Source organism: Lepidochelys kempii, chromosome 1 (assembly GCF_965140265.1).
Source record: "Lepidochelys kempii isolate rLepKem1 chromosome 1, rLepKem1.hap2, whole genome shotgun sequence".
NCBI classification, from domain to species: domain Eukaryota; kingdom Metazoa; phylum Chordata; order Testudines; family Cheloniidae; genus Lepidochelys; species Lepidochelys kempii.
Genome location: NC_133256.1, coordinates 35,239,634 through 35,253,753, shown reverse-complemented (window position 1 = coordinate 35,253,753; position 14,120 = coordinate 35,239,634). Strand labels below are relative to the sequence as shown.

General features: G+C 41.8%; 2 protein-coding genes across 2 annotated transcripts in view; both read left to right on the top strand.

Moving 5' to 3' along the window:
• The window catches only part of MSANTD4 (Myb/SANT DNA binding domain containing 4 with coiled-coils), an 804,538-nt gene that overhangs the window by 106,326 nt on the left and 684,092 nt on the right, over positions 1 to 14,120 (top strand). The window lies entirely within an intron of this gene.
• Positions 1 to 14,120, top strand: part of GUCY1A2 (guanylate cyclase 1 soluble subunit alpha 2) — a 275,143-nt gene that overhangs the window by 20,553 nt on the left and 240,470 nt on the right. The window contains exon 3 of the mRNA XM_073320048.1: positions 3,004 to 3,125. Coding sequence (XP_073176149.1) covers positions 3,004 to 3,125 — 122 coding nt within the window. The remainder of the gene's footprint in view (positions 1 to 3,003; positions 3,126 to 14,120) is intronic.

Here is a 14,120-nt window from a genome sequence, read left to right as displayed (position 1 = left end):
GCAGGAATACAGTGCCTGCAAGACTGTATCAATTAAACAACTCTGCCAAACGTAGAATAGTGTCCTTGACCGTATTTAATTACGCAGCTGTAATGGCACCTCTTTCTTTTATTACTCCGGTTGGGTCAAAGGTATATTTAAAATCCATGCCACAGTTCTGAAACTTTGTACACTGGAGGGAATTGCTCTTGTACGTTTTGTCAAAATTCACACGACTCTCTGTCCTGCTACGTAGCATTTGTAATGCTAGCACATCTAGCGTGTGCCCCCAGGATAGAGAGGGTGCCATTGCTGTGGGGATCAAGTGTATCTCTTTGCTGGTAGTTATGACATCTATTATGGAGCAGATATGGGTAGGTAGGGGGGAAGCCTTCTGGCAAAATTATTTTTTTTTGTCACTTGAAGGGATTGCTTTGAAGTCTCTCAGTAGTAGATCTTGGGGGGGGATGGTGTGGGGGAGGGGGAACTACAGTGCTTTAAGAACAGCATATTTACTATAACCATGTAGCTTTTAATTCATGGCCACTAGTGACTCAGAACTATTTGTTTTTAATGGAGACGAAAATAAGGCAGCTCTTCTCACGCTCTAAAGGCCTGTCACTCCTGGTGCTACGCCTGCTACTTAAGCTATGTTTTGCTTCACTTTCACAACTCTCTATATCTTCTTGCTAATCCAATATCTGCTCTCTTCTAAGTGTACAATATAGGGCCTGTTCCTGCAGTTCTTACTGTTACTAGTGGGAGTTTTGCATGGATAAGCCTGCTGGATGTCCCGGATACACTTTAGTGTAAAACACAATACTCACATCAGCATAAAGAGCCAAACTTGCTCTCTGACAGAGTGAATTCCTGGGGCCTGATTCTCTGCTGCTCTGCACTTGGTATAGTCTGTGTATAATAGGTTCTAACAAAATTAGAATAGTAGAACTTTGCACATGAGTGTGAATGACTACAAGATGCAAGCGATGGAGAATCTGGGCTATGGACTAGAGGGAGAGAGAGAGAGAGTCTAGTAGCTTGAACTCAGGGCTGGGAGCCAGGAACTCCTTCATTCCAGTCCTGCCTCTGGCACTGGCTCCCTCTGGTTTTGATCAAAGAGTTCTATGATCTTATCTTCCAAGGTGTCAAGTAGCTCCCTTTGACTTCATTGGCAGTTGAAGGAGCTCAGAACTTCCCAGGAGGTGCTCAACATCCTAGAGCAGTGGTTCTCAACCTGGGGGTACACAGAGATCTTTAAAGGGGCAGATCAACTCATCTAGATATTTGCCTAGTTTACAACAGGCTATATAAAAAGCACTAGCAAAGTTTGTACAAACTACCATTTCATACAGACAATTACTTGTTTATATTGTCCTAGAGGATGAGAGCCTTTGGGCCTGCTGGGAGGTAGGGAGCACTCTCTTCACCCAAGAGGGCTCAGTATTTAGTAAGATCAGACTCCGAATCCATGCCCAAATTTTGTTAGTGAAATGGAAGATAAACTTATTTAGCTATCCTTCAGTTTTCTTAAGTGGCTTGATTAATATTTGTGGTTTGCAGTGTTGTAGCCGTTTTGGTCCCAGGATATTAGAGAAACAAATTTGGACCAACTTCTGTTGGTGAAAGAGACAAGCTTTCAAGCTACACAGAGTTGTTCTTCAGGTTTGGGGACGGTAGTAAGGACTGGTCTACACCAGGAAATTAGGTTGGAATAACTACATCAGTCAGGGGTGTGAAAATCCACACCCCTGAGTGATGCAGTTCATAGAATCCTAGAATATCAGGGTTGGAAGGGACCTCAGGAGGTCATCTAGGCCAACCCCCTGCTCAAAGCAGGACCAATCCCCAATTTTTGCCCCACACCCTAAATGGCCCCCTCAAGGATTGAGCTCACAACCCTGGGTTTAGCAGGCCAATGCTCAAACCACTGAGCTATCCCTCCCACCCAACCAGTTTAACCCCCAGTGTAGACAGTGCTAGGTCGACAGGAGAATCCTTCCATCGACCTATCCACCACCTCTCGGGGAGGTGGATTACTATGCCCTTGGAACAACCCCTCCTATCCGGGTTGGTAGTGTCTTCACTGAAGTGTTACAGCATGCAGCATTTTAAGTGTCAGAGTGTCACAGCTAAATAGGAGGTGGAATAGATTATTTAGCATAAGGAGTTATCACATATTTTAAGGGACCATTCAAGGTGAAGTGGCCCTTTAACACCTCTGCAGCTATAGGACAAAAAAAGGGAGGTTAGTGGATTGCAGAATGTTGTAATAAGCCATAAGTAGAGTGTCTTTATTAAGACCAGGATTTTTATGCCCCAATAACAATTATGTGGATGAACTCAGACAACCACTACACTCTCGAATGAACTCACACAGAATAATGATAAAAGACTAAAATACCATATCACCCATGAGCGAACACTTTTCACAAAATGATCACTCTGTCCTTGTCCTCAAAGGAAACCTGCACAACACCTTCAAAAGATGAACCTGGGAGCTTAAATTCATAATTTTGCTAGACACTAAAAATTATGGTGTTAAGAAAGACACTGGATTTATGGCTTATTACAACAATCTTTAGGTTTAATGTACAATTACTAAGAAAAGCACCCCAATGGGGATGACATGTAAAGGAAGAGAGATTTGCCCACTACTTAGCCCTTTGGTGTCCGTCCCCCCATGCCTTTATTCTCATTACAGAAAGTGCTCACTATTATTATTACTTTTCAGGAGTTTGCCCCAGTTCCCAACACTGGCTGCTACTGCTGATGTTAATAAAGTGATGTGTGTGTGTGTGTGTGTATTTTTGCCAGATATTACAGGCTTGATTCTGCTCCATTAAAATAAACGTGAGTTTTTTCATTGGTCTGAATGGGAAAAGGATTAAGCCCTACGTTATAGATAGTTAAAGACAAAATAAGGATGTGTTTTCGAAAGCACATTAATAATCAACTGTTAGTCTCCCGACACATTTATTACATAAGTTAAGCAGATGTATAGAAACTGTGTATTTTTTCCCCTAGTTACAGGGATGCAGAAAAGAACTTTCACAATATATCGAACAGATGCTCCTATAAAGACTGCTCTGGCAACGATGAAGCTGAAGATGTCTCAGGAATTCTCCAGTGTACAGCTAATATACTCGGTACTTATTTTTTGTAATATGACTCATTTGCTTTGTTTGGAGGGTTGGGTTTTTGTTTGTTTGTTTTTGTTTTTGAGAGGCCCATCATTAATCATGAATGAAGGTCTTTCCTGTTCCATCCAGGGCAGCTTAGACTGTAGTCAGCATCATTTCATTGGGCTGTTGGTGTCAGGTTATCTCTTTTTCCAGGCATATTTTACTTGTCTGAAATAATCCATCTTGCTTTTTTCACTGGGCATTCACTGTGCCTTCCACTTTGATGTCACTGAGTATTGGAATTTCAAAGGCTTGGGGCCCAAATTCATTTGGGATTGCTGAGGTATAATTTAAAAAAAATGAATTTGCCCTCAGAGGTACATCAGGAGGTGTTTAAGTATTTGCTACAAAACAGCAGATGCATGAGGATTCTGTTAGCCATACTGATTCGGGGTCTGGAGAAACCATGTTTTTAGCAGAACGTAGCCTGCTGAATCATGAGTCTCTTAGGGCTTGGCTACACTTGCGAGTTACAGCGCAATGAAGGAGCCCTGCGCACACTAGCTCACTACCCGTCCACACTGGCAAGGGACTTAGAGCGCTCTGACTCCACGGCTACAGCGCAGCTGGTACTCCACCTCGGCGAGTGGAATAACGCTTGCTGTGCTCCTGCTGGAGCTCCGCAGTGCCAGTGTGGACGAGGTGTTGCTTTACTGCACTCTGATCAGACTCTGGAAATGTCCCATAATCCCCTTAAGCAGTGATGAGCTGTCAGAAGCTGAAGAACCGGTTCCTTCAGTCGCTCCGGGCGGCACTTCAGCGGCACATCCTTCAGTCGCTCCGGGTCTTTGGCAGCACTGAAGGACCCGTCGTCGAAGTGCCGCCGAAGGCTCGGAGTGAGTGAAGGACCCGTCGTCGAAGTGCTGCCGAAGGCTCGGAGCGAGTGAAGGACCCGTCGTCGAAGTGCTGCCGAAGGCTCAGAGCGAGTGAAGGACCCGTCGTCGAAGTGCCGCCAAAGGCCCGGAGCGAGTGAAGGACCCGTCGTTGAAGTGCCACCAAAGGCCCGGAGTGCTGCCGGGTGAGTAAAAATTCAGAGGCGAGCCTCCCCAGCTGAGAGCTCAGGCGGGACAGACAGGACAGTCCCGCGGGCTGCATGTGACCCGCGGTCTGGAGTTTGCCCATCCCTTTAACAAACGGTTCTAAACCAGCTTCAAAATTTAACAACCATTTCGTGCGAACTGGCTCCAGCTCACCACTGCCCTTAAGTCAAGTCTTGTCATTGTTTTGGAACTGCTGCAGGAATGCAGAAATGCCCTTTGAAAGCTCCATTTCTGACAGCCAGCTGCTTATCTGCTCCGAAACAAAGCAACCATTACTGTGGAATGCTGTGTGTGTGAGAGAGAGGCGGGAGGGTCTGCTGCTGTCTGAACTTACAAGACAGCATGCTGACATGCTCTCAGCCCCCAAAAAACCCATTCTCTCTCCCCCCACATCCACACAACACATGCCCTGTCACACTCCCCCCACCCCCATTTGAAAAGCACGTTGCAGTCACTTGCATGCTGGGATAGCTGCCCATAATGCACCGCGCCCGATGCCGCTGCAAGTACAAATGTGGCCATGCCAGTGTGCTTGTAGCTATCAGTGTGGACAGACTGCAGCGCTTTCCTTACTGCGCTCTACGAAGGCTGTTTTAACTCAAAGTGCTCTACATCTGCAAGTGTAGCCATGCCCTTAATTTATATTGTCCTCTTCATGCTGAAGGATCCCAAATACGACAAACTTGTATAAACGTGAAGAAGATATTATCCACCACTGAAGTGTAGCCACCTCTGGGTTGACATATGCAACAACTTAAGAGAACACAGCAGCACTGCACAACAGGACAGGAAATGAAGAGCATTACCATACCAAACTGAAGCTGTAAGGAGAACCTAACTTGAGCTGGAATTTGGCCTAGACTAATCTGTTTTCTGCATGTTGCTAAAGTCAGATGTGAACCCTTCATTTAGTAACATTGGTGAGCTGTATACAGAATTTTAAAGTGAAATTTATGTAATAAGTTAGTGCAGTTTCAGATTATGGGTTCAAATAGAGGCAACTGGCCCTACATACTCACACATTCTTCTACTACGTCTTTAGGGTACATCTAGACTGCAGTCATGGGGTGTGATTGCAGCTTGTGTTGATGTGTCCAAGTTAGGTTTAGTCTCACAAGGCCAGCCCTCTGAGTGATTACTTTGAGTTCTGGGCTGGCTTGTACAGCCTATGCTGAGGCTTGCGGTGCCATGGTCTCCCTGTTCTGGGACCTGAGCTAGCTAGATTAAAGATAGCTTGGTTATGCTGGCTCCTACCCATGCATAGACATAGCCTCTGTTCCTGCTCTTCTCTGGAGCATCAGTAAGGTTTTATCAATTCTCAGTCTGTGAAAGCTGATATAAATCCACACGGAAAGAAAAAAAAGCAGAGAACTTTTTTCTAAGAACTTTAATTTAAAATGGGGCATTTAACGCTTTTTCTTCAATAAAACTTTTCATTTTTATTGTTTTGGAGAAACCTTTACAGATCACCTTTACAGGCCACCGGCTAATTCGCTAATTTTAATAGCGCTTTGAAGATATAAAGTGCTAATTATTATTTATCATTGCTACAAGTAATACTTACTACTGATTTTTTAGTCATGGTAGTATCACAGCTGACATTATAAACCCTTGTGTTTATATATACAGGATATAGAAATCAACGATAAATTTGCTCTGAAATTTGTCTTGCAGTGAATTTGCATATGAGTTATTTAACCACCTTAAAATTGCACTGTTACTGATCTATGCATAGAAAATACTCTCAGTGCTAAGTATTGTTCATTATTATTATTTCTTTAAAGCATCTTACTAGCGTTAGATGATTTCTGAATTTTCAGTACTGCACTTATGGTACCTGGGGCTATATTTTCTATGAAGTCTTGTAATCTAAGCACTCTTGGGCCTTGCTAGTACTGTTTGAGAGTCCTCCAAGGAAATCCCGAGGTGCTGCAGGAGATGGGGGTAAGGGGCATAACAGGTTGCATTCTTAGCACTTAATAGTTTCCCTTTCGCTTGGTAATGAACAAAAGCCTGAACAGGGTCCATTTTCAGGAGATTATGTGGCTGGAGATTTCTCATCCCAAGGACAGCATAAAATTGAAGTCCTGACCTTGTGTGATAATTAAAGATCTCATTACCCTCTTTTCAAGAGAACTGGTATTAACTCTAGTATTCTAGCTGCATTCCAGTCTGGGTTATTACATTCTGCTTAACTAAAATCCCTCTTGCAGTTGGAGTAACCATTTGTCTTCCTCTTCTGTCTCAAACTGTTGTACAGGGTTGGTGTGCACTGTAAAATAGTGGATATGTTCCATCTAAGAGATGGCTGTATTTTACTGATGGTCGACGTGCTTCCTCTTCATTCGGACCCTTACCAGGCAAGGTGCTGAGTGCCTGCTGAGAGGTTCTCAGTGCCCTTAATTCCTGCTGAAGTTAATGAGAAGAGAGCAGGCACTCAGCACCTTGTAGAACTGGGCCAAAAGTGCTCCGGGATTTTTCAGAATTAATGATATCACAAAAATATACAATGCAGTATTATGTAAAGTGATTTTTTTCGCTTTTATTGTTAAATAGTTGAGTCCTTACCCTTTCAAAATCATCCATTGTACACATCTTCTTGACTCATGCAGAGGAATCTCTCTTTATAATATTATAAACACATACATAATAATATTGTGAGAGGCCAGACTAAAAACTCTATACTTATTTTCACTATGAAACTACAGCTCTCATGGTCTATCAAGTCTGTGTGCGTTTAAAATTGGTTATGAATACTTGTTTGTGTGTTCTTAAAATAATGTCTGAGGCCTTGATCATAAAACACAATCTAATAGTGTGGGCCCAGGAGCTGCAGCGGATGCAGGGATCTGTACTGAGCAGATCATGGGGCCTAAATATCTGTTTTCTTCAGGGAACTATGCTGGTCTGAGTGAAAGGTACATTTAAAAAACCCAATTATTAAATAAGGTGGGAGGAAGTTACTATTAGGAAATCTTCATTTTTTTTTTAAATTTGAAGTTGAGTTTAGGACAAGAAATTTTAAATTTAAGGTAAATTCTAAAGGTAATTATTAATAAACACTTTCTTCCTTCTCCTCATCCAATGGCATGAATTTAGGAAGGAATATCAGCATTTAAGACTTACTTTGTGTTACAACAGCCAGACTGTTAATGAAGGCTGCTTAATTAGTTCTCAGTTCTATATGTGACAGTTGTTTTCCTGGATGAATAAGGAATAATGAGAGACTGCTTTATACAAATGGGAAATAAGCACTGAGGTGTGTAATCAGTACAATTGATCTTATTATGACATTGTTGAGACAGAAGACTTGAGTGGTGTGATGGTATTTAAACAAATGTTAATTCAAATTCTGCTCTCATTTTATTTAATTTATAATAAAGATTACCCATCTGGCACTCTGTTATACTTCATGCAACCCAGGGGTTGTGCCTGTTTATGCTAGAGGTCAATATCTGCTAGCGTGGGTTGCATGGACAATTATATCTAGGTTATCGTTTTGACTTCAGTCCTTACATCCAGATTTGATACAGAAGACCCTGGAACTTTGGCTTCCATTTGTAGTAATGGAACAAAGCCCTTTCTTAAAGGTACCTATTCTATCTTACTTGTGAATACTTCAGTATGATTCACCGCTCCTGACCCACTGACTCTCAAATTCTCATTCTGTGTTCCTTGACAAAACACAGCGAACACTGAGATCGTCAGTAGACCTGGGAGATAGTGGACAAATGCCTCACTTTGTTGTCTTGGTACTTACACTATTCACAGAACAGTGATGTTTGATAAGATATGCGTTCAGCTTTGTGGGTGTAATTTATACTGTATGAATACTGGAATTTTTCCCTTAGTAAGCTGTCACTAACAGTGTAAAGCAGTCAATCTGTAATAAAAGGACCCGATTCTCCTCTTGCCCTCACTGATTTTACACTGAGGCAACTCCATTGACATCAGTTGTTTTACTCCTGCGTCACACCAGAGGCATAAAGGCATCACGCTGCCTGGTATGGGACATGGCTAAGAGATAATCTCAGGTCAGGGCGTATACCCCAAACTGGTGGTATAAGATTGATCATAAGATTTCACCAAGTCAGTAACAAATGTGTGCTTTCAAAATACTATACTAGTTATTATGAAGCCACAGACTGTCCCCTTCAGGGCCTCTAGCCCCTCATGTGCCACACAGGCAAACCGGACTTTATGATGAAAGGCCATTAACACCAAAATTAATCTCACATTAGGTTCTTCCAGCTCCAAAGAACCAGCCACTCACCAAAATATACTTCAGGATCTCACCCAAAACTCATGCAGGTAGCCAATCCTTTAGTAAACTAAAAACTAAAGGTTTAGAAATCACAGTCCAGAGGTGTGGGGGAGGCATGAGGCAAGAAGGTGATGTCACCGTCTCCAATTTATACCCCCTGTCCATGTGCATGGAAAAATACTGGCTCAAACATGGAGCTATGCATCACATGTTCCACGTGCCCTACTGAGTCACTGGGCCTCCTTGGCCATATACTATCTGAGGCATCCTCAGGAGGGGCACTGGAAGAGTTGATTCTCCTTAATGGCCCATCAACACCTCGCTGGCTAATCTTGATGTAAATCTGTCTTGTGGGTGTTGCATGTCATGTCACTGAATCTCTCTGTGCCTCAATTCCCTATCTGTAAAATGGGGATAATACTTCCTTTCTTTAACCTTTACCCTGTAACACCTGTCTGTCCTCTCTATGTGGGTTATAAGTTCCTTGAGGCAGGACTTTCTCATACTATTTTCCCTAGAGCACCTAGTGGAACAAGGCCCAGGTCTTGTCTGGAACTGCTAGCCAATACGTTAATACAAATAAATAATTTTACATGGCTTAGATTAAGACCAAACATATCTCCAAAATATGGCAATGCACTGTATGACTCATGACAGCACTGAACTTTCTAACCTGAGAGAATCAGAGAAGGGGATAGCAGGAATTTAAATCTGTAGCTATTGGAAAATATGGACCAAAAGCTTGTTTTACTCTGTGCTCTAAAAGTGACCACATGGAGGCTCAAACTTCTACCTGGGGAAGTGAATTTCAGAAGCACGGTCTTACTACTGAGAACACCCTGTACTCTGCTGCCATGTTTTTCTCAGAGGTGATTATTAGTATTTGTTATTTGTATGACTGTAACACCTAGAAGCTCTAGTCATGGAGCAGTAGCCCATTGTGCTAGGTGCTGTATAAACACAGAACAAAAAGATGGTCACTGGGGAAACATTCCAAGAAGACTGTGCTGAAGGCATGTGTTATATAATGGGGAAATACCTAGTTCTCTTATTTGACTAGCGCTCTTGTAAAAATTTCTGAACTGTTACACTTCACTTTATTTCTTATGCCCTAACACAATCTGAATAGAAAGTTATGCAAAAATTTTCTCATTGTGTACAAACACAATGAAGAACAACTCCTCTCCTCTCCCATCACACAGTTGTTACGGGTTTTGCGAAAGAGGGAAAGTTTTCACTGTCTCTTCAGTTCTTTGCAAAAATGAAAGGCAGTTTCTGCAAACAGAAATCATATTTTTGCATTGGAAGTTGACAATATTTTTCTTGGAACATATTTGCAACTTTGCTAAATGTGTGGAATGTCGCCACCATTAATAGTTGTGTTGGCTGCTGGAAGTGATGAAATTTAACCTTCGATCTAATTAATGAACATTTGCAAAAATCTATTTTCAAATGTGAATACTTGACAAGTAAAAATGAGTGTTTTTGTGCAGCCTTTATCGAGAGAGAAATGACAGGTGACCAGATCCTGTTGGCTTTTAATGGAAGTTGGGCACCTCACTTACATTTGCATCTTTTTGAAAACATCACTGCTTATTTACACTGTGTAACATCTAACCACTAGTTCTCAACCAGGGGTACGTGTACCCCTGGGGGACACTCAGAAGTCTTCTAGGAAGTACATCAACTAATCTAGGTATTAGCCTCATTTTACAACAGGCTACATAAAAAGCACTAGCGAGATCAGTACAAACTAAAATTTCATACTGACAATGACTTGTTTATACTGCTCTATATACTATACTCTGAAATGCAAGTACAATATTTATATTCCAATTGATTTATTTAATAATTATATGGTAAAAATGAGAAAGTCAGCAATTTTTCAGTAACAGTGTGCTGGGACACTTCTGTATTTTTATGTCTGATTTTGTAAGCAAGTAGTTTTTAAGTGAGGTGAAACTTGAGGATGCTCAAGACAAATCAGACTCCTGAAAGGGCACAGTAGTCTGGAAAGGTTGAGGGCCAATGATCTGCATTAGACATGCTGTATAAGCACCTGATCTTGCTAGAAGCTATCTGCACTATATGAATGATCAATAAACAGCCTCAAACAAAAGACCTGGAAATAATTTGTACTGGCAACAATTCTGTTTATCTTTTAAAAAAATAAGCAACTAAAAATCCACTGTAATTATGTTCTTAAAAAAAGTCCACAGCATGAGTCAATGACTCCTCTGTGACATGCATATTTGATACATTGTAAATATTTCCCATTTGTTCTAAATTTACTGTCTTTTAATTTTATTGAGTATCCCCTTGTTTTTGTATTGTGAGAGAAAGTTAAATAATGGACTGATCAGTCAATTTTAAGCGAGTAACTTCATGCGCTCAAAACACTATATATATCTTCAGCATCATCTTCCTTGTGCTAAGATCTGGATGCACCCCAGGAAGCAAATCCTAACTGAGTTAAATTGTTAAAAAAATGTTGTAAACAGTCTAAAGGGAAACAGAAAAGGAGTACTTGTGGCACCTTAGAGACTAACCAATTTATCTGAGCATAAGCTTTCGTGAGCTACAGCTCACTTCATCGGATGCATACTGTGGAAAGTACAGAAGACGTTTTTATACACACAAATCATGAAAAAATGGGTGATTATCACTACAAAAGGTTTTCTCTCCCCCCACCCCACTCTCCTGCTGGTAATAGCTTATGTAAAGTGATCACTCTCCTTACAAAGTGTATGATAATCAAGGTGGGCCATTTCCAGCACAAATCCAGGGTTTAACAAGAACGTCTGGGGGGGGGGAGGAGGAAAAAACAAGGGGAAATAGGTTACCTTGCATAATGACTTAGCCACTCCCAGTCTCTATTCAAGCCTAAGTTAATTGTATCCAATTTGCAAATGAATTCCAATTCAGCAGTCTCTCGCTGGAGTCTGGATTTGAAGTTTTTCTGTTGTAATATCGCATGTAATTTCATGTCTGTAATCGCGTGACCAGAGAGATTGAAGTGTTCTCCAACTGGTTTATGAATGTTATAATTCTTGACATCTGATTTGTGTCCATTTATTCTTTGACGTAGAGACTGTCCAGTTTGGCCAATGTACATGGCAGAGGGGCATTGCTGGCACGTGATGGCATATGTCACATTGGTAGATGTGCAGGTGAACGAGCCTCTGACAGTGTGGCTGATGTTATTAGGCCCTGTGATGGTGTCCCCTGAATAGATATGTGGGCACAGTTGGCAACGGGTTTTGTTGCAAGGATAGGTTCCTGGGTTAGTGGTTCTGTTGTGTGGTATGTGGTTGCTGGTGAGTATTCACTTCAGGTTGTGGGGCTGTCTGTAGGCAAGGACTGGCCTGTCTCCCAAGATTTGTGAGAGTGTTGGGTCATCCTTCAGGATAGGTTGTAGATCCTTGATAATGCGTTGGAGGGGTTTTAGTTGGGGGCTGAAGGTGACAGCTAGTGGCATTCTGTTATTTTCTTTGTTAAGCCTGTCCTGTAGTAGGTGACTTCTGGGAACTCTTCTGGCTCTGTCAATCTGTTTCTTCACTTTAGCAGGTGGGTATTGTAGTTGTAAGAATGCTTGATAGAGATCTTGTAGGTGTTTGCCTCTGTCTGAGGGGTTGGAGCAAATGCGGTTGTATTTCAGAGTTTGGCTACAGACAATGGATCGTGTGGTGTGGTCAGGGTGAAAACTGGAGGCATGTAGGTAGGAATAGCGGTCAGTAGGTTTCCGGTATAGGGTGGTGTTTATGTGACCATCATTTATTAGCACTGTAGAGTCCAGGAAGTGGATCTCTTGTGTGGACTGGACCAGGCTGAGGTTGATGGTGGGATGGAAATTGTTGAAGTCATGGTGGAATTCCTCAAGGGCTTCTTTTCCATGTGTCCAGATGATGAAGATGTCATCAATATAGCGCAAGTAGAGTAGGGGCATTAGGGGACGAGAGCTGAGGAAGCGTTGTTCTAAGTCAGCCATAAAAATGTTGGCATACTGTGGGGCCATGCGGGTACCCATAGCAGTGCCACTGATTTGAAGGTATACATTGTCCCCAAATGTAAAATAGTTATGGGTAAGGACAAAGTCACAAAGTTCAGCCACCAGGTTAGCCGTGATATTATCGGGGATAGTGTTCTTGACGGCTTGTAGTCCATCTTTGTGTGGAATGTTCGTGTAGAGGGCTTCTATGTCCATAGTGGCCAGGATGGTGTTATCAGGAAGATCACCGATGGACTGTAGTTTCCTCAGGAAGTCAGTGGTGTCTCGAAGGTAGCTGGGAGTGCTGGTAGTGTAGGGCCTGAGGAGGGAGTCTACATAGCCAGACAATCCTGCTGTCAGGGTGCCAATGCCTGAGATGATGGGGCGCCCAGGATTTCCAGATTTATAGATCTTGGGTAGTAGATAGAATATCCCAGGTTGGGGTTCCAGGGGTGTGTCAAATCCAGACTCCAGCGAGAGACTGCTGAATTGGAATTCATTTGCAAACTGGATACAATTAACTTAGGCTTGAATAGAGACTGGGAGTGGCTAAGTCATTATGCAAGGTAACCTATTTACCCTTGTTTTTTCCTACCCACCCCCACCCTTCCTCACAGGTTCTTGTTAAACCCTGGATTTGTGCTGGAAATGGCCCACCTTGATTATCATACACATTGTAAGGAGAGTGATCACTTTACATAAGCTATTACCAGCAGGAGAGTGGGGTGGGGGAGAGAAAACCTTTTGTAGTGATAATCACCCATTTTTTCATGGTTTGTGTGTATAAAAACATCTGCTGTACTTTCCACAGTATGCATCCGATGAAGTGAGCTGTAGCTCACGAAAGCTTATGCTCAAATAAATTGGTTAGTCTCTAAGGTGCCACAAGTACTCCTTTTCTTTTTGCAAATACAGACTAACGCGGCTGTTACTCTGAAACCTGTCATTATAAAGAGAAACAGATATCAAATGGTGTGTCAAAATCAATGTGTTTTAGAAACAGATGGGGTTTGCTCCTGCATTCAGATTCTGTACAGAGCTCAAGAATTGTGCAGATGATGCACCACACTGACAATATATAAGTAAAATAGACAAAATTATTTATATAATTACTGAATTAATGTAATTGCTGAAATTAGCAACTCTATATCAGAAATGTGCATATGGGTATAACAATTGATCTCAGACTGCAAACGCTTCAAGGTAATTCTGTGTTTACTGATACTTACCAGTGCCTAACATACTGGAACCCCAATCCAAATCAGAGACTCTAGGTGCTACTATAATATAAGCATTTAATAATAGCAATAGCAAATTGAACAAACTGGAGCAACAGAATCGGAGTTGATACATAAAAATGTCTTGGTAATTAAAAGACTAATAAAAGGAGTACTTGTTTTCCACTACATGCATCTGATGAAGTGAGCTGTAGCTCACAAAAGCTTATGCTCAAATAAATTTGTTAGTCTCTAAGGTGCCACAAGTCCTCCTTTTCTTTTTGTGGATACTAACACGGCTGCTACTTTGAAAAGAATAATAGATACACTTGAATTACAAGCCCCACTGGATGCTGTAGTACTGTGTATTATTAAAAAGAGGAGAAACTGCCAATAGTTAAGAGTAGTTAAAGATTGTGATATACATAACAACTTGTCAAAGGTCAGTAA